The 20,534-nt window shown below is 54.2% G+C and overlaps 1 protein-coding gene across 4 annotated transcripts in view; it reads left to right on the top strand.

Moving 5' to 3' along the window:
* Positions 1-20,534, top strand: part of SLC4A2 (solute carrier family 4 member 2) — a 255,691-nt gene that overhangs the window by 36,024 nt on the left and 199,133 nt on the right. For all 4 annotated transcript variants that reach the window (XM_083186515.1, XM_083186516.1, XM_083186514.1 and 1 more), the window contains exon 2: positions 7,320-7,500. In XM_083186515.1, coding sequence (XP_083042641.1) covers positions 7,441-7,500 — 60 coding nt within the window. In that variant the 5' untranslated portion in view covers positions 7,320-7,440. The remainder of the gene's footprint in view (positions 1-7,319; positions 7,501-20,534) is intronic.

Below are 20,534 nucleotides of genomic sequence, written 5' to 3' on the forward strand. Positions count from 1 at the left end.
TATACCATGCTGCCCCTATACACCCCCCGCCGTATGTATATACCATGCTGCCCCCCCCCCCGCTGTATGTATATACCATGCTGCCCCTATACACCGCCCCCCGCTGTATGTATATACCATGCTGCCCCTATACACCGCCCCCCGCTGTATGTATATACCATGCTGCCCCTATACACCGCCCCCCGCTGTATGTATATACCATGCTGCCCCTATACACCGCCCCCCGCTGTATGTATATACCATGCTGCCCCTATACACCGCCCCCGCTGTATGTTTATACCATGCTGCCCCTATACACCGCCCCCCCTGCTGTATGTATATACCATGCTGCCCCTATACACCGTCCCCCGCTGTATGTATATACCATGCTGCCCCTATACACCGCACCCCGCTGTATGTATATACCATGCTGCCCCTATACACCACCCCCCACTGTATGTATATACCATGCTGCCCCTATACACCGCCCCCCCTGCTGTATGTATATACCATGCTGCCCCTATACACCGTCCCCCGCTGTATGTATATACCATGCTGCCCCTATACACCGCACCCCGCTGTATGTATATACCATGCTGCCCCTATACACCACCCCCCACTGTATGTATATACCATGCTGCCCCTATACACTGCACCCCGCTGTATGTATATACCATGCTGACCCTATACACCGCCCCCCCTGCTGTATGTATATACCATGCTGACCCTATACACCGCCCCCCCTGCTGTATGTATATACCATGCTGCCCCTATACACCGTCCCCCCGCTGTATGTATATACCATGCTGCCCCTATACACCGCCCCCCGCTGTATGTATATACCATGCTGCCCCTATACACCGCCCCCCGCTGTATGTATATACCATGCTGCCCCTATACACCGCCCCCCGCTGTATGTATATACCATGCTGCTCCTATACACCGCCTCCCGCTGTATGTATATGCCATGCTGCCCCTATACACCGCCCCCCCTGCTGTATGTATATACCATGCTGCCCCTATACACCGCCCCCCCACTGTATGTATATACCATGCTGCCCCTATACACCGCCCCCCCGCTGTATGTATATACCATGCTGCCCCTATACACCGCCCCCCCCGCTGTATGTATATACCATGCTGCCCCTATACACCGCCCCCCCCGCTGTATGTATATACCATGCTGCCCCTATACACCGCCCCCCGCTGTATGTATATACCATGCTGCCCCTATACACCGCCCCCCGCTGTATGTATATACCATGCTGCCCCTATACACCGCCCCCCGCTGTATGTATATACCATGCTGCCCCTATACACCGCACCCCGCTGTATGTATATACCATGCTGCCCCTATACACCGCCCCCGCTGTATGTATATACCATGCTGCCCCTATACACCGCCCCCGCTGTATGTATATACCATGCTGCCCCTATACACCGCCCCCCGCTGTATGTATATACCATGCTTCCCCTATACACCCCCCGCTGTATGTATATACCATGCTGCCCCTATATACCGACCCCGCTGTATGTATATACCATGCTGTCCCTATACACTGCCCCCGCTGTATGTATATACCATGCTGCCCCTATACACCGCTCCCGCTGTATGTATATACCATGCTGCCCCTATACACCGCACCCCGCTGTATGTATATACCATGCTGCCCCTATACACCGCACCCCGCTGTATGTATATACCATGCTGCCCCTATACTCTGCCCCCCGCTGCATGTATATACCATGCTGCCCCTATACACCCCCCCCCCGCTGTATGTATATACCCCCATCATCTTGCCCCCTGTCTGCTCCCCCCATCACCTGCCCCCGCACCCTCTCTCAGCTCTTACCCCCTCCTGTACCCTATTGCCTAACCCCCTCTCACCCCCAGTCAGCTCACCCCCTATCGCCCCCATTGCCACCTCACCCCCCTGTCCAGGACTGGACCGGACCACAGGAATACAGAGGAAACCCCTGGAGGTTAGCTGGGATCCGGTTCCAGACTCTGCACATAATCCTACATTATATATATGTTACACTGCACTACTCTCTGTTATTTACCTCTGTGATGAATGTCCTATAATTAGTAAATATTTCATGCCTAAATGATTAGCCAAGCCTATGTGGTCTGGATGGCGATATGCATGATGGCCGGGCAAATAGCTGCGCTTGGAGGAAATAAACCAAATTATCACACAGCGTGCTGGAATTCATTATTTTATATAAGAGTAATGAATGACCTAAATACAACACTGTATGCAATAAAAATAAAAAAAAACCTTAAAAACAATTCATGTGAATGGATTCTGGGATAGACACCCCCTTTTTCCAGTCACTGGCAAATTCTTGGTCTGATATTAAAGAAAGTACTGCATTGTCCTCCTGCGAGTGTGGTATAGGGTTCCGACAGTCGGGATCCCGACTGCCCGGACTCAGACAGCATGGTGAGCGCAACAAAGCCCCTTGCAGGCTCACTACGCTCACCACCTATTCTATTCTTCCTCTATGGAGGTCGTGGACCCCCATGAGGGAGAATAGCGGGTGGCTGTCGGGAACCTGTCTGTCAGCGTTTTGACAGTCGGGATCTTGACGTCGGGTAAATGATTGTCGGGATCCCGACTGTCGGGACTGTGTCTGGCACCTGCTTCTGCTGCATCCCTGCTCTCACCCCTCCTGCTTCTGCTGCATCCCTGCTCTCACCCCTCCCGCTTCTGCCGCAACCCTGCTCTCACCCCTCCCGCTTCTGCCGCAACCCTGCTCTCACCCCTCCTGCTTCTGCCGCATCCCTTCTCTCTCCCCTACTGCTTCTGCTGCATCCCTGCTCTCACCTCTGGCACATCCCTGCTCTCGTCCCTCCTGCTTCTGCTGCATCCCTGCTTTCACCCCTCCCACTCCTGCCGCATCCCTGCTCTCACCCCTCCCGCTTCTGCCGCAACCCTGCTCTCACCCCTCCCGCTTCTGCTGCATTGCTGCTCTTACCCCTCCCGCTTCTGCTGCATCCCTGCTCTCACCCCTCCTGCTTCTGCCGCATCCCTGCTCTCACCCCTCCCGCTTCTGCTGCATTGCTGCTCTTACCCCTCCCGCTTCTGCTGCATTGCTGCTCTCACCCCTCCCGCTTCTGCTGCATCCCTGCTCTCACCCCTCCTGCTTCTGCCTCATCCCTACTCTCACACCTCCCGCTTCTGCCGCAACCCTGCTCTCACCCCGCCCGCTATTGCTGCTCTTACCCCTCCCGCTTCTGCTGCATTGCTGCTCTTACCCCTCCCGCTTCTGCTGCATCCCTGCTCTCACCCCTCCTGCTTCTGCCTCATCCCTGCTCTCACACCTCCGCTTCTGCCGCAACCCTGCTCTTACCCCTCCCGCTTCTGCTGCATTGCTGCTCTTACCCCTCCCGCTTCTGCCGCAACCCTGCTCTCACCCCTCCCGCTTCTGCTGCATCTCTGCTCTCACCCCTCCCGCTTCTGCTGCATCTCTGCTCTCACCCCTCCCGCTTCTGCTGCATCCCTGCTCTCACCCCTCCCGCTCCTGCCGCATTCCCTGCTCGCTTCGCTCCTGCCGCATTCCCTGCTCTCTCCACTCTCGCCGCATTCCCTGCTCTCTCCACTCTCGCCGCATTCCCTGCTCTCTCCACTCTCACCGCATTCCCTGCTCTCTCCACTCTTGCCGCATTCCCTGCTCTCTCCACTCTCGCCGCATACCCTGCTCTCTCCACTCTCGCCGCATTCCCTTCTTTCTCCCCTCTCGCTTCATCCCTGCTCTTTCCCTCCCACATCGCTGCTCTCTCCCCTCCCACTCGTGCCGCATTGCCTGCTCTCTTCGCTTCTGCCGCATTCCCTGCCCTCTTTGCTCCCGCCGCATTCCCTGCCCTCTTTGCTCCCGCCGCATTCCCTGCTCTCTTTGCTCCCGCCGCATTCCCTGCTCTCTCCGCTCCTGCCGCATTCCCTGCTCTCCCCCCTCTCGCTTCTGGTGCATCCCTGCTCTCTTCCTCCTGCATTCCCTGCTCTCTCCCCTCCCGCCGCATTCCCTGCTCCCGCCGCATTCCCTGCTCTCTTTGCTCCCGCCGCATTCCCTTCTCTCTTTGCTCCCGCCGCATTCCCTTCTCTCTTTGCTCCCGCCGCATTCCCTGCCCTCTTTGCTCCCGCCGCATTCCCTGCTTTCTTTGCTCCCGCCGCATTCCCTGCTCTCTCCGCTCCCGCCGCATTCCCTGCTCTCCCCCCTCTCGCTTCTGGTGCATCCCTGCTCTCTTCCTCCTGCATTCCCTGCTCTCTCCCCTCCCGCCGCATTCCCTGCTCTCTCCCCTCCCGCCGCATTCCCTGCTCTCTTTGCTCCCGCCGCATTCCCTGCTCTCTTTGCTCCTGCCGCATTCATTGCTCCCACCGCATTCCCTGCTCTCTCCACTCTTGCCGCATTCCCTGCTCTCTCCACTCTCGCCGCATACCCTGCTCTCTCCACTCTCGCCGCATTCCCTTCTTTCTCCCCTCTCGCTTCATCCCTGCTCTTTCCCTCCCACATCGCTGCTCTCTCCCCTCCCACTCGTGCCGCATTGCCTGCTCTCTTCGCTTCTGCCGCATTCCCTGCCCTCTTTGCTCCCGCCGCATTCCCTGCCCTCTTTGCTCCCGCCGCATTCCCTGCTCTCTTTGCTCCCGCCGCATTCCCTGCTCTCTCCGCTCCTGCCGCATTCCCTGCTCTCCCCCCTCTCGCTTCTGGTGCATCCCTGCTCTCTTCCTCCTGCATTCCCTGCTCTCTCCCCTCCCGCCGCATTCCCTGCTCCCGCCGCATTCCCTGCTCTCTTTGCTCCCGCCGCATTCCCTTCTCTCTTTGCTCCCGCCGCATTCCCTTCTCTCTTTGCTCCCGCCGCATTCCCTGCCCTCTTTGCTCCCGCCGCATTCCCTGCTTTCTTTGCTCCCGCCGCATTCCCTGCTCTCTCCGCTCCCGCCGCATTCCCTGCTCTCCCCCCTCTCGCTTCTGGTGCATCCCTGCTCTCTTCCTCCTGCATTCCCTGCTCTCTCCCCTCCCGCCGCATTCCCTGCTCTCTCCCCTCCCGCCGCATTCCCTGCTCTCTTTGCTCCCGCCGCATTCCCTGCTCTCTTTGCTCCTGCCGCATTCATTGCTCCCACCGCATTCCCTGCTCTCTTTGCTCCCGCCGCATTCCCTGCTCTCTCCCCTCCCGCCGCATTCCCTGCTCTCATTGCTCCCGCCGCATTCCCTGCTCTCATTGCTCCCGCCGCATTCCCTGCTCTCTTTGCTCCCGCCGCATTCCCTGCTCTCTTTGCTCCCGCCGCATTCCCTGCTCCCTCCACTCCCGCCGCATTCCCTGCTCTCCCCCCTCTCGCTTCTGGTGCATCCCTGCTCTCTTCCTCCCGCATTCCCTGCTCTCTCCCCTCCCGCTCCTGCCGCCATCCCTGCTCTCTTCGCTCCTGCCGCCATCCCTGCTCTCTTCGCTCCTGCCGCCATCCCTGCTCTCTTCGCTCCTGCCGCCATCCCTGCTCTCTTCGCTCCTGCCGCCATCCCTGCTCTCTTCGCTCCTGCCGCCATCCCTGCTCTCTTCGCTCCTGCCGCCATCCCTGCTCTCTTCGCTCCTGCCGCCATCCCTGCTCTCTTCGCTCCTGCCGCCATCCCTGCTCTCTTCGCTCCTGCCGCCATCCCTGCTCTCTTCGTTCCTGCCGCCATCCCTGCTCTCTTCGCTCCTGCCGCCATCCCTGCTCTCTTCGCTCCTGCAGCCATCCCTGCTCTCTTCGCTCCTGCCGCATTCCCTGCTCTCTCCCCTCCCGCTCCTGCCGCCATCCCTGCTCTCTTCGCTCCTGCCGCCATCCCTGCTCTCTGCGCTCCTGCCGCATTGCCTGCTCTCTGCGCTCCTGCCGCATTGCCTGCTCTCTGCGCTCCTGCCGCATTGCCTGCTCTCTGCGCTCCTGCCGCATTGCCTGCTCTCTGCGCTCCTGCCGCATTGCCTGCTCTCTCCGCTCCTGCCGCATTGCCTGCTCTCTGCGCTCCTGCCGCATTGCCTGCTCTCTGCGCTCCTGCCGCATTGCCTGCTCTCTGCGCTCCTGCCGCATTGCCTGCTCTCTCCGCTCCTGCCGCATTGCCTGCTCTCTTCCCTCTCGCTTCTACGGCTTCCCTGCTCTCTACCCTCTACGTCCCGCATCCCTGCTCTCTCCCCTCCCCTCTCCATCCCGCAACCCTGCTCTCTCCCCTCCCGCTCCTGCCGCATCCTTGCTCTCACCCCTACCGCTTCTGCCGCATTCCCTGCTCTCCCTCCCCATTCCCTGCTCTCTCGTCTCCCGCTCCTGCCTCATCCCTGCTCTCTCCCCTGTCCGTCCCACATCCCTGCTTTCTCCCCTCCCGCTTCTGCCGCATTCCTTGCTCTCTCCCCTCCCGCTCCTGCCACATACCTGCTCTCTCACTTCTACGGCATCCCTGCTCTCTCCCCTCTCCGTCCCGCATCCCTGCTCTCTCCCCTCCCACTCCTGCCGCATCCCTGCTCTCTCCCACTCCTGCCTGATCCCTGCTCTCTCCCCTCCCGCTCCTGCCTGATCCCTGCTCTCTCCCCTCCGGTTCATTCACTGCTCTCTTCCCTCTCGCTTCTACGGCATTGCCTGCTCTCTCCCCTCCATGTCCCGCATCCCTGCTCTCTTCCCTCCCGCCACATTCCCTGCTCTCTCCCCTCCCGCTCCTGCCCCATTCCCTGCTCTCTCCCCTCCCGCTCCTGCCACATACCTGCTCTCACCCCTCCCGCTTCTGCCGCATTCCCTGCTCTCCCTCCCCATTCCCTGCTCTCTCGTCTCCCGCTCCTGCCTCATCCCTGCTCTCTCCCCTGTCCGTCCCACATCCCTGCTTTCTCCCCTCCCGCTTCTGCCTGATCCCTGCTCTCTCCCCTCCCGCTCCTGCCTGATCGCTGCTTTCTCCCCTCCCGGTGCATTCACTGCTCTCTTCCCTCTCGCTTCTCTGGCATTGCCTGCTCTCTCCCCTGCATGTCCCGCATCCCTGCTCTCTCCCCTCCCGCCACATTCCCTGCTCTCTCCCCTCCCGCTCCTGCCCCATTCCCTGCTCTTTCGCCTCCCGCTCCTCCATTTCCTGCTCTTTACTTCTATCTCATCCTACCCCTTCCACCTCCATCTCGCCCTGCGCTTCTAACCACCTTATACTTGTTCTTCTCTCCCACTTCATCTCTACTGTACTTCTCCAAGATGTTTGGGGTATTGAGCCTGCATTTGGCTTTGCTTTGATGATTGGGGACTGAATTCCCAGCCACATCGCTGTACTGTTTATTGCATGTGTTGCACTACTGTACAATCATGGAAGCTTTAATAGAGAGTTTTGTTTGTGTTTTGGTCCCTCAGGGTATGATGCACCAACATCTCCCACAGCGAGAGCGCGATAAGGAGAAGGGCTGACCATGCTGATGTTCTCCTGACACCTCTGCCATATTTTGGATCCACTGCGTCCCTTTTCCTGTCTGCCATGAGCAGCACCCAGGTGTCCTCTGAGATCCATGAAATTGTGGCATCTGCTATACAGAGTGTGAGTACCAGCTGGACATAGGTCACTGCTACAATATGAGAGAGGACTGACCATTAGGCGGTCAGTGTGTTCCAGACATGTGATTGGTCAGGATATTCGTACTGTGTGCTCCTCGGTGTAGTCTCTGGTTTACATGCCCGTCCAGAATATATGTACCGGCAATTCATAGATCTCTGGCTGTGAATATGTGGGAGAGCGGGTCATGAATAGGTGACAGCGCTGGGTGAGAGGAGGAATTACAACATGTAATACATGGGATACATTATTTATAGATACTTTAGGGATGAATTAATAAATTATATAGGTACTTATGTAATATCTGGGCTCCCGTTTTTCCTATGAGACCGCGTCCCCTCGCGGGGCTCGCTGCGCTCACCACGCTTCGGGCACGGTGGCTCGCTGCGCTCGCCACACTATATAAAATCAACTCCATGCGTAATTGGATAGTAGGGGTATGAAAAAATGGGGTGCATTTAACATGGGAGCCCAGATAATACATAAGTACCATTATATATAAATCAATTGAAAGAAAAGGAAAAAATAGTTTGCCAGTCTCTAACAATGATCATTTATATGCAGCAGTAGAGTCCTGTTGCTAGGGGTGACCACTTAGTAGGACACTGTGGTATAATGCCTTACAGATAATATAGCTCAACACTCACAAGATGGAGGGTCTTGCATATTAATGCCTGGTGGGAAATGGGGAGCTGGCCTATAGATGGAGGTTCTCACATATCAATGGCTGGTAGGACATGGGGACCTGGCCTATAGATAGGAGGGTCTCACATATTGGTGGCTGTAGGACATGGGGACCTAGCCTATAGATGGAGGTTCTCACATATTAATGGCTGGTAGGACATGGGGACCTAGCCTATAGATGGAGGGACTCACATATTGGTGGCTGTAGGACATGGGGACCTGGCCTATAGATCGAAGGGTCTCACATATTAATGGCTGGTAGGACATGGGGACCTGGCCTATAGATGGAGGGACTCACATATTGGTGGCTGAAGGACATGGGGACCTGGCCTATAGATAGGAGGGTCTCACATATTGGTGGCTGTAGGACATGGGGACCTGGCCTATAGATAGGAGGGTCTCACATATTAATGGCTGGTGGGAAATGGGGAACTGGCCTATAGATAGGAGGGTCTCACATATTGGTGGCTGATAGGAGGGTCTTACATATTGGTGGCTGGTAGTGAATAGGGACCTGGCCTATAGATAGGAGGGTCTCAGATATTGGTGGCTAGTAGGAAATGGGGACCTGGCCTATAGATAGGAGGTTCTCCCATATTGGTGGCTGGTAGAAAATCGGGACCTGGCCTATAGATGGAGGGACTCACATATTGGTGGCTGTAGGACATGGGGACCTGGCCTATAGATCGGAGGGTCTCACATATTAATGGCTGGTAGGACATGGGGACCTGGCCTATAGATGGAGGGACTCACATATTGGTGGCTGTAGGACATGGGGACCTGGCCTATAGATAGGAGGGTCTCACATATTGGTGGCTGGTAGGAAATGGGGACCTGGCCTATAGATAGGAGGTTCTCCCATATTGGTGGCTGGTAGGAAATGGGGACCTGGCCTGTACATAGGAGGGTCTCAGATATTAGTGGTTGGTAGGAAATCGGGACCTGGCCTATAGATAGGAGGGTCTCGCATATTGGTGGCTGGTAGGACATGGGGACCTGGCCTATAGGTAGGAGGGTCTCGCATATTGGTGGCTGGTAGGACATGGGGACCTGGCCTATAGATAGGAGGTTCTCACATATTGGTGGCTGGTGTATACACCCGTGGTAGCTAATGCCAGTATTTCTGATATACCAGGAGCTGTACACCCGTGGCAGCTAATGCCAGTATTTCTGATATACCAGTAGTACACCCGTGGTCGCTAATGCCAGTATTTCTGATATACCAGTAGTACACCCGTGGCAGCTAATGCCGGTATTTCTGATATACCAGTAGTACACCCGTGGCAGCTAATGCCAGTATTTCTGATATACCAGTAGTACACCCGTGGTAGCTAATGCCAGTATTTCTGATATACCAGTAGTACACCCGTGGTCGCTAATGCCAGTATTTCTGATATACCAGTAGTACACCCGTGGCAGCTAATGCCAGTATTTCTGATATACCAGTAGTACACCCGTGGTCGCTAATGCCAGTATTTCTGATATACCAGTAGTACACCCGTGGCAGCTAATGCCAGTATTTCTGATATACCAGTAGTACACCCGTGGTAGCTAATGCCAGTATTTCTGATATACCAGTAGTACACCCGTGGTAGCTAATGCCAGTATTTCTGATATACCAGTAGTACACCCGTGGCAGCTAATGCCAGTATTTCTGATATACCAGTAGTACACCCGTGGTAGCTAATGCCGGTATTTCTGATATACCAGTAGTACACCCGTGGTCGCTAATGCCAGTATTTCTGATATACCAGTAGTACACCCGTGGCAGCTAATGCCAGTATTTCTGATATACCAGTAGTACACCCGTGGTAGCTAATGCCAGTATTTCTGATATACCAGTAGTACACCCGTGGTAGCTAATGCCAGTATTTCTGATATACCAGTAGTACACCCGTGGCAGCTAATGCCAGTATTTCTGATATACCAGTAGTACACCCGTGGTAGCTAATGCCAGTATTTCTGATATACCAGTAGTACACCCGTGGTCGCTAATGCCAGCTATAGAGATCAGAGGTTGTGTTCCAGGCGCATGTATGTAGAATGTGTACATGTGAAGAGAACATAGCGTCCCTCCAGCAGTGACACAGCACATATGGGCAAGTGCAGGTGTGTGACAGTAACCCCCAAATGGAGGGGAGATGCCCGCACACGGAATGGGATCATTCGTCAGACTGCATTTAGGTCTACAGTCATTAGGTCGACCCCACTAGGTCGACTGGCAGGAAGGTCGACCTGACTTAAGGTCGACATGGGCCAAGGTCGACATGACTTAAGGTCGAATTTGCATAAAGGTCGACATGAGGAAGGTCGACTGGTCATAAGGTCGACATGTGTTTTTCACTGTTTTTTGATCCGAATGTCGACACGCATCGCTCGCTTCGCTCGCAATGCTTCGGGCACGGTGCCTCGCTGCGCTCGGCACACTATTTTATTCTCCCACCACGCCCTAGTGGATGGTAGGGCATGAAATACCGCCTGTCGGCACATGTCGGCTCAAAAAACAGTGAAAAACCCATGTCGACCTTATGACCAGTCGACCTTCCTCATGTCGACCTTTATGCAAATTCGACCTTAAGTCATGTCGACCTTGGCCTATGTCGACCTTAAGTCAGGTCGACCTTCCTGCCAGTCGACCTAGTGGGGTCGACCTAATGACTGTAGACCTAAGTTCATTCTAATAGATGACCGCATCCCCCCGCACACACCTGCCCCCTCCCCCACTAACCATGCAGCAGAGTTCAGGCAATCTGCAGCCACATTGTGTAGGATATATATAAAGTAACCCAGAGGAAGCAAGAAACTATCTGTGAAAAAGGTGGTTAAATCCAGCGAAACGCATCAGAGAGTTTCATTAGCAGTCTCTCCTATTGGACTGGAACCCCAAATCAAGAACAGTCTCCGACAGAGCTACTCCAGGGCCCAAATCAGACCTCAGGACCAATTGCAAAATACCAGCCATTAAGCTACCAGAGAATGTATTATCCACTCCAAGGACATCCATTGCTAATCCTGAGTCCGCAATATGTGAGAACCTCCTATCTATAGGCCAGGTCCCCATGTCCTACCAACCACCAATATGTGAGAACCTCCTCTCTATAGGCCAGGTCCCCATTTCCCACCTGCCACCAATATGTGAGACCCTCCTACCTATAGGCCAGGTCCCCATGTCCTACCAGCCACCAATATGTGAGACCCTCCTCTCTATAGGCCAGGTCCCCATGTCCTACCAGCCACCAATATGTGAGACCCTCCTATCTATAGGCTAGGTCCCCATGTCCTACCAGCCACCAATATGTGAGACCCTCCTCTCTATAGGCCAGGTCCCCATGTCCTACCAGCCACCAATATGTGAGAACCTCCTCTCTATAGGCCAGGTCCCCATGTCCTACCAGCCACCAATATGTGAGACCCTCCTCTCTATAGGCCAGGTCCCCATGTCCTACCAGCCACCAATATGTGACACCCTCCTATCTATAGGCCAGGTCCCCATGTCCTACCAGCCACCAATATGTGAGACCCTCCTCTCTATAGGCCAGGTCCCCATGTCCTACCAGCCACCAATATGTGAGACCCTCCTATCTGTAGGCCAGGTCCCCATGTCCTACCAGCCACCAATATGTGAGACCCTCCTACCTATTACCATTACCAAAGGAGGCGTGCCCAGGCCGCATCATCGCTGAGCTGCCGGTACGTAGCCATGGCCGGGCAAGCCCCCTTCAGCGATGCGACGGCCCGGGCACTCCGGCGGGACAGACTGCAGGCTGATTTAGTGGGGCGCTGCTAGAGGGGCAGGGCGCATTTTGTCCTTTAAAAATCGGGCAGGGCGCAGCGCCCCGCTAAAACAGCCTAGCGGGAACACTAACTAACGGAATCTGCTGCGCTATATAAGACGCTGTAACGGAATCTTCTGCGCTATATAAGACCCTGTAACGGAATCTGCTGCACTATATAAGACGCTATAACGGAATCTAATGCGCTATATAAGACGCTGTAACGGAATCTGCTGCGCTATATAAGACGCTGTAACGGAATCTGCTGCGCTATATAAGACGCTGTAACGGAATCTGCTGCGCTATATAAGATGCTGTAACGGAATCTAATGCGCTATATAAGACGCTGTAACGGAATCTGCTGCGCTATATAAGACACTGTAACGGAATCTGCTGCGCTATATAAGACACTGTAACGGAATCTGCTGCGCTATATAAGACGCTGTAACGGAATCTGCTGCGCTATATAAGACACTGTAACGGAATCTGCTGCGCTATATAAGACACTGTAACGGAATCTGCTGCGCTATATAAGACCCTGTAACGGAATCTGCTGCGCTATATAAGACCCTGTAATGGAATCTGCTGCGCTATATAAGACACTGTAACGGAATCTGCTGCGCTATATAAGACACTGTAACGGAATCTGCTGCGCTATATAAGACACTAACAGAATCTGCTGCGCTGTATAAGACACTGTAACGGAATCTAATGCGCTATACAGGTTGAGTATCCCGTATCCAAAATGCTCGGGACCAGGAGAATTTTGGATAACGGATTATTCCGTATTTCGGAATATTTTAATATTTCAATGATGTATTTTGAAGTATCTTGCATTTATGCTGTATAAACACATAATATACACACAAATATATTTTATTACCACATAAAATACACACAAACATATTTTAATTGTTCAAAAAACAAGGTTTCAAAACGTGAAACAAAATGTGTGTACTATCTCAGCACTGAATTTGAATGCCAAGCAATCATTGTCTTGCACATATATAGTGCCAGTTACATATCATGTCCCCAGTGATGCTGTTACAAATGTCCCCAGTGAGTTTTTAGCAAAAAAAAAAAAATTTTTCACTTTCTGGAATGTCCGTATTTCGGAATAATTCGGATAACGGATATTCGGATACGGGATACTCGACCTGTATAAGACACTGTAACGGAACCTGCTGCGCTATATAAGACGCTGTAACGGAATCTGCTGCGCTATATAAGACACTGTAACGGAATCTGCTGCGCTATATAAGACGCTGTAACGGAATCTGCTGCGCTGTATAAGACACTGTAACGGAATCTGCTGCGCTATATAAGACACTGTAACGGAATCTGCTGCGCTATATAAGACACTGTAACGGAATCTGCTGCCCTATATAAGACACTGTAACGGAATCTGCTGCGCTATAGAAGACGCTGTAACGGAATCTGCTGCGCTATATAACACACTGTAACGGAATCTGCTGCGCTGTATAAGACACTGTAAATAAAATAAATATTAATGTAGATCAGTGGGATCAGGATCCAGTGTCTAGAAGTTCTGAGGGTTAGGAGACGTTAATAGATAATGGGTGAGTATAGGTGCTGACATGCTGGGCATGGAAGTTAGAGTGTCCAGCTACGGACGTCTGAAAATGTCCTTTGCTGCATTTGTTATATTGCCGATATGTCTGGTGGTCATGCCGCCTTGTTTTTACTACAGTCGCACTGCTGTAGTTTAGTTGTTGCCATATCAGTCTGTAGTCGTGATTTTTTCTGCATGTATGTGCAGGCCTAGCAGGAGCCGCAGGGATAGTAGCCCTTTGTCGACCACCGACCATCTTTACCACAGCCGTACGCAGAGGAGCGCCTGTACCGCTGCTGTATGCAGAGGAGCGCCTGTACCGCTGCTGTATGCAGAGGAGCGCCTGTACCGCTGCCGCATGCGGAGGAGTGCCTGTACCGCTGCCGTACGCTCAGGAGCGCCTGCACCGCTACCGTACGCGGAGGATCGCCTGTACCGCGGCCATACACGGAGGAGCGCCTGTACCGCAGCCGTATGCGGAGATGCGCCTGTACCGCAGAGGAGCGCCTGTACCGCGGAGAAGCACCTGTACCGCAGAGAAGCACCTGTACCGCAGCCGTACGCGAAGGAGCGCCTGTTCCCCGCCGTACGCGGAAGATCGCCTGTTCCCCGGCCGTACGCGGAAGATCGCCTGTTCCCCGGCCGTACGCGGAGGAGCGCCTGTACCGCAGCCGTACGCGGAGGATCGCCTGTACCGCGGCCATACACGGAGGAGCGCCTGTACCGCAGCCGTATGCGGAGATGCGCCTGTACCGCGGAGAAGCACCTGTACCGCAGAGAAGCACCTGTACCGCAGCCGTACGCGAAGGAGCGCCTGTTCCCCGCCGTACGCGGAAGATCGCCTGTTCCCCGGCCGTACGCAGAAGATCGCCTGTTCCCCGGCCGTACGCGGAGGAGCGCCTGTACCGCAACCGTACGCGGAGGAGCGCCTGTACCGCGGAGAAGCACCTGTACCACGGAGAAGCACCTGTACCGCGGCCGTACGCGGAGGAGCGCCTGTTCCCCGGCCGTACGCGGAGGAGCGCCTGTACCGCAGCCGTACGCGGTGGAGCGCCTGTTCCCCGGCCGTACGCGGTGGAGCGCCTGTTCCCCGGCCGTACGCGGAGGAGCGCCTGTACCGCAGCCGTACGCGGAGGAGCGCCTGTTCGCATACAAAGCATACTGTATGCTACGCCCTTGTGCACTCGGTGGGCTGCGTTCCCCCCGGACTCTGCCCCCATCTGCTGGAGGGAGAGGGATGAGGACAGATGTGTCAGGTTATTCTGGTTGGGCGTCTTTATCACTTCCTGCCACTGTCTCTGTGATTACACGTGTTTGCACTCTTGTTAATCAGTAACCCTCAGCCTGTAAGGAACGGTTTTGCCTGGTTACACACATGGGAGCTGAGAATTCTGCCTTTATCCTGCTGCCGATCAGGTTATCAGAATCCGTCGGTACTGTAAGGGTTACACCTGGACCTGCCCTGCGGTCACTCAGGGGTTAATTGTTCCTGCGTTCTCCCTGACTCGTGTGTGACGTGAGCGTCAGGGACTCCGGTCTCTATGGATTTCCTCCTGAACCAGGTGAGCGACTCTGGCCATGCTCAGGTTATACACGCTTGGTGCCCAGGGGTGGCAGAGAGCATGGCACCCACGTGGCTATGGATGGGATGGGTGCATGGAGGTAGAACATAAGCCGTGTGGGGAGAGTGAGAGCGCTGTATCCGCTACCACCGGTCCTCCTTCCCAGCCTTCACAATGGCAGAAGCCGATTGGTTGATGTCCGTATCCTAGTGTCTGTAGATTCTCTTTTGACCGGCAGGTTCTTCTGCCGGCTAACCACCAGTGGGGCACGCTCCAGCGTGTCATGTGACTCGTAGGGCACTCTCCGGCGAGTCAGCAGAAAAGGATCTAGACAGCAAACTGGGATGTAGTGCCCATTGTAATGTAGCTACAAAAAAGGCCAACAAAATTCTGGCATGTATTAAGAGGGGAACGGAAACTAGGGACTCGAGGGTAATTATGCCACTATATAAAGCATTGGTGAGACCTCACCTAGAGTACGGAGTACAGTTCTGGGCCCCGCACTATAAAAAGGACATCATAGAATTAGAAAAAGTCCAAAGGCGAGCAACAAAGCTTATTAGGGAAATGGAGAATTTAAGCTACGGGGAGAGATTAAGCAATTTGGGACTATTTACATTAGAAAAGAGACGTTTAAGGGGGGGACATGCTCAACATGTACAAGTATATCAAGGACCAATATAAGGAACTGTCACACACCCTCTTTTCTACTAGAAAGGAATCTAGGACGCGAGGGCATGAGTATAGATTAGAAGATAAAAGATTTCATTCAGCTAGTAGAAAGAATTTCTTTACGGTCAGAACAGTCAAACTCTGGAACTCTCTTCCCAGAGAGGTGGTAATGGCTGGCTCATTAAATGCGTTCAAGGCAAAGTTGGACAAACATTTACTGGAGAAAAACATCCATGGGTACAAATAAGAAATATAAATTGTCTGTAAAATACCAGAACCTACCAAATCAGCAATGGATATCTATACCAGGTTGAACTAGATGGACGCAAGTCTTTTTTCAGCCTTACCTACTATGTAACTATGTGACTCGTAGGGCACTCCCTGGCGAGTCATGTGACTCGTGGGGAACTCTCCTGTGCGTCATGTGACATGTAGGGCACTCTTTGGCGAGTCATGTGACGTGTGGGGCACTCTCCGGCACGTCATGTGACGTGTGGGGCACTCTCCGGTGAGTCATGTGTCGCGTGGGGCACTCTCCGGCACGTCATGTGACGTGTGGGGCACTCTCCGGCACGTCATGTGACGTGTGGGGCACTCTCCGGTGAGTCATGTGTCGCGTGGGGCACTCTCCGGCACGTCATGTGACGTGTGGGGCACTCTCCGGCACGTCATGTGACGTGTGGGGCACTCTCCGGTGAGTCATGTGACGTGTGGGGCACTCTCCGGCACGTCATGTGACGTGTGGGGCACTCTCCGGTGAGTCATGTGTTGCGTGGGGCACTCTCCGGCGTGTCATGTGACATGTGGGGCACTCTATGGCGCATCATGTGACATGCGGTGCATTCTTCGGTGCGTCCTATGACATGCGGTGCACTCTTCGACGCGTCATGTGACATGCGGTGAACTCTCCCCTGCGTCATGTGACATTCGGTGCACTCTCCAGGGCCTCATGTGACATGCGGTGCACTCTCCGGTGCGTCATGTGACATGCGGTGCACTCTCCCCTGTGTCATGTGACGTGTGGGGCACTCTCCGGTGAGTCATGTGACATGCGGTGCACTCTCCAGGGCCTCATGTGACATGCGGTGCACTCTCCGGTGCGTCATGTGACATGCGGTGCACTCTCCCCTGTGTCATGTGACGTGTGGGGCACTCTCCGGTGAGTCATGTGACATGCGGTGCACTCTCCCCTGTGTCATGTGACATGCGGTGCACTCTCCCCTGTTTCATGTGACGTGTGGGGCACTCTCCCCTGTGTTGTGTCGTGTGGGGCACTCTCCCCTGTGTTATGTGACGTGTGGGAACTCTCCGGTGCGTCATGTGACATTTGGTGCTTTCTCCAGGGCCTCATGTGACATGCGGTGAACTCTCCGGTGCGTCATGTGACATGCGGTGAACTCTCCGGTGTGTCATGTGACATGCGGTGCACTCTTCCCTGTGTCATGTGACGTGTGGGGCACTCTCCGGCGCATCATGTGACGAATAGGGTAACTTGGCTGCAGTTGTGTGTTATTTGCACCAGCTGGAGCTATTGTCATATATTCTGTATGACCATACATTGGCATCTCTGGCCTGTACTGTCACACAGTGGCTGAGATCAGCGATAGAACCATCCCACTGTGACCACAGAGTCCAGTCTGCCTCTCATCACCTGCCCATACGTCAGCATTATGGGTCACCTATGACCTTCTCTGTAGCTGCTTGATATCCAGCGTGATAGATGAATGTAGATACAGTATGTACCCGAGCTGCACTTGGCTCTCCTCTGTACTCAGGGCACAAACCAAGCACCTACTCATACAGTCTCCATATCAAACCGTTCTGAAATAAAATGGATCACTCTAAAGCTACAAGCGTGGTACTACATTGGGACGCCACCTTTTGCGTGGTACTGTGGTGGGATGCCACCTTTGTGTGGTACTGTGGTGGGATGCCACCTTTGCGTGGCACTGTGGTGGGATGCCACCTTTGCGTGGCACTGTGGTGGGATGCCACCTTTGCGTGGCACTGTGGTAGGATGCCACCTTTGCGTGGCACTGTGGTGGGGTGCCACCTTTGCGTGGCACTATGGTAGGGTGCCACCTTTTGTGGGGTAATGTGGTAGGATGCCACCTTTGCGTGGCGCTGTGGTAGGATGCCACCTTTGCGTAGCACTGAGATATTTTACCTCTGCTCGATAGTCCACAGCCCAAGTGGCCAATAAGGTATATTATTAGCAAGTTGAAGCAGAAGACCACGTAACACCAGAGCGAGGTCCACAACTGCTACGGCGCCAACGCTCTGCTGATTCCATAGCTGAAGAGTTCTGATATTCTACTGGCATTAATGTAAGCACACGACTCGTGCAGTGGGTTCCATAGCAGGGCAGCTGCATACAATCCTTACGTCACCATCGATTGTAGATGAATGTAGAACTGAGGTAGTGGGAATTCATAATTACCCTGAAGGAAGGGAACTTGCACAGAGATCCCCACAGGAGCTGGAGCACAGGATACAGCTATACTCAGGACATCACTGCACTGGCCAGGTGGGGGTGTTTTCCCAGGATACTTCTAGTATCCTGTGTGAGCTGATTGGCTGTAGCGAACAAGTGACAGAAGCTGGTATCCCAAGATTGGCTGTGGTGAATCATGTGATTGAAGCCAACATGGTTGCTCATACAGTATGTTTGGTGCTTGGAGGGAAACTCTGCATGGAGCAAACAGGCTTGTAATAATGGCAGTGGCTTCGATGGCAGGTTACATGGCTGGATGAGTATGCTGCACAGCAAGAGTATGAGCAGTCTTCAGTAATGGCTGTGCAGGCAGCACGGAGAGACCTGGTGATGTCAGCATTGGCACAGGAGGATAATCCTCAGAGTGCAGCCTGCTAGCAGCACATATCTCTCACATAGTAAACTCACATCTCATATATAGTCCCCTATACACTGATGTGTCATCCTCTTCTGGTCTGTATACCCAATATGTATATGTGCCTCGTGCTGTGACCCGGGATGTGGGTAGGCCTTGCCCTGTATGGGATACAACCAGCTGCGGCATACTGTATGAGGTGGGTGGTCTCCGCCATGGATAGAACCAGCTGCGGCAGTACTGTAGGAGGTGGCTCGTCTCCGCCATGGATACAACCAGCTGCGGCAGTACTGTAGGAAGTGGGTGGTCTCTGCCATGACTAGAACCAGCTGCGGCAGTACTGTAGGAGGTGGGTGGTCTCCGCCATGGATAGAACCAGCTGCGGCAGTACTGTAAGAGGTGGGTGGTCTCCGCCATGGATAGAACCCGCTGCGGCAGTACTGTAGGAGGTGTGTGGTCTCCGCCATGGATTGAACCCGCTGCGGCAGTACTGTAGGAGGTGGGAGGTCTCCACCATGGATAGAACCAGCTGTGGCAGTACTGTAGGAGATTGTTGGTCTCAGCCATGGATAGAACCACCTACGGCGTACTGTAGGATTTGGGTGGTCTCTGCCATGGATAGAACCAGCTGTGGCAGTACTGTAGGAGGTGGGTGGTCTTTGCCATGGATATAACCAGCTGCGGCAGTACTGTAGGAGGTGGGTGGTCTCTGCCTTGGATAGAACTATCTGCTGCAGTACTGTAGGATGTGGGTGGTCTCAGCCATGGATAGAACCATCTGCGGCAGTACTGTAGGAGGTGGGTGATCTCCGCCGTTGATAGAACCAGCTGCGGCAGTACTGTAGGAAGTGGGTGATCACCGCCGTGGATATAACCAGCTGCGGCAGTACTGTAGGAGGTTGGTAGTCTCAGCCATGGATAGAACCAGCTGCGGCAGTATTGTAGAAAGTGGGTGGTCACCGCCGTGGATAGAACCAGCTGCGGCAGTACTGTAGGAGGTGGGTGGTCTCCGCCGTGACAGAACCATCTGCGGCAGTACTGTAGGAGGTGGGTGGTCTACGCCATGGATAGAACCAGCTGCGGCAGTACTGTAGGAGGTGTTTGGTCTCTGCCGTGATAGAACCATCTGCGGCAGTACTGTAGGAGGTTGGTGGTCTACGCCATGGATAGAACCAGCTGCGGCAGTACTGTAGGAGGTGTGTGGTCTCCCCCATGGATAGAACCCACTGCGGCAGTACTGTGGGCGGTCTCCACCATGGATAGAACCAGCCGTGGCAGTACTGTAGGAGGTTGGTGGTCTCAGCCATGGATAGAACTATCTGCTGCAGTACTTTAGGAGGTGGGTGGTCTTCGCCATGGATATAACCAGCTGCGGCAGTACCGTAGGAGGTTGGTTGTCTCAGCCATGGATAGAACTATCTGCTGCAGTACTGTAGGAAGTGGGTGGTCTCCGCCATGGATAGAACCAGCTGCAGCAGTACTGTAGGAGGTTGGTGGTCTCGGCCATGGATAGAACCAGCTGCGGCAGTACTGTAGGAAGTGGGTGGTCTCCGCCATGGATAGAACCAGCTGCAGCAGTACTGTAGGAGGTTGGTGGTCTCGGCCATGGATAGAACCACTACGGCAGTACTGTAGGAGGTGGGTGGTCTCTGCCATGGATAGAACTATCTGCTGCAGTACTGTAGGATGTGGGTGGTCTCTGCCATGGATAGAACCAGCTGCGGCAGTACTGTAGGAAGTGGGTGGTCTCCGCCATGGATAGAACCAGCTGCGGCAGTACTGTAGGAGGGTGGTCTCCGCCATGGGCGCATTGTGACATGATATATACATATATATATATATAATGGATTGGATAGAGGTCTAAGCGACTACAAATACCTGTGTAAGAAACGTATTTCTTTTTAAA

The sequence above is a fragment of the Crinia signifera genome, chromosome 5 (assembly GCF_055691185.1).
Source record: "Crinia signifera chromosome 5, ASM5569118v1, whole genome shotgun sequence".
In the NCBI taxonomy this organism is placed as follows: Eukaryota; Metazoa; Chordata; class Amphibia; order Anura; family Myobatrachidae; genus Crinia; species Crinia signifera.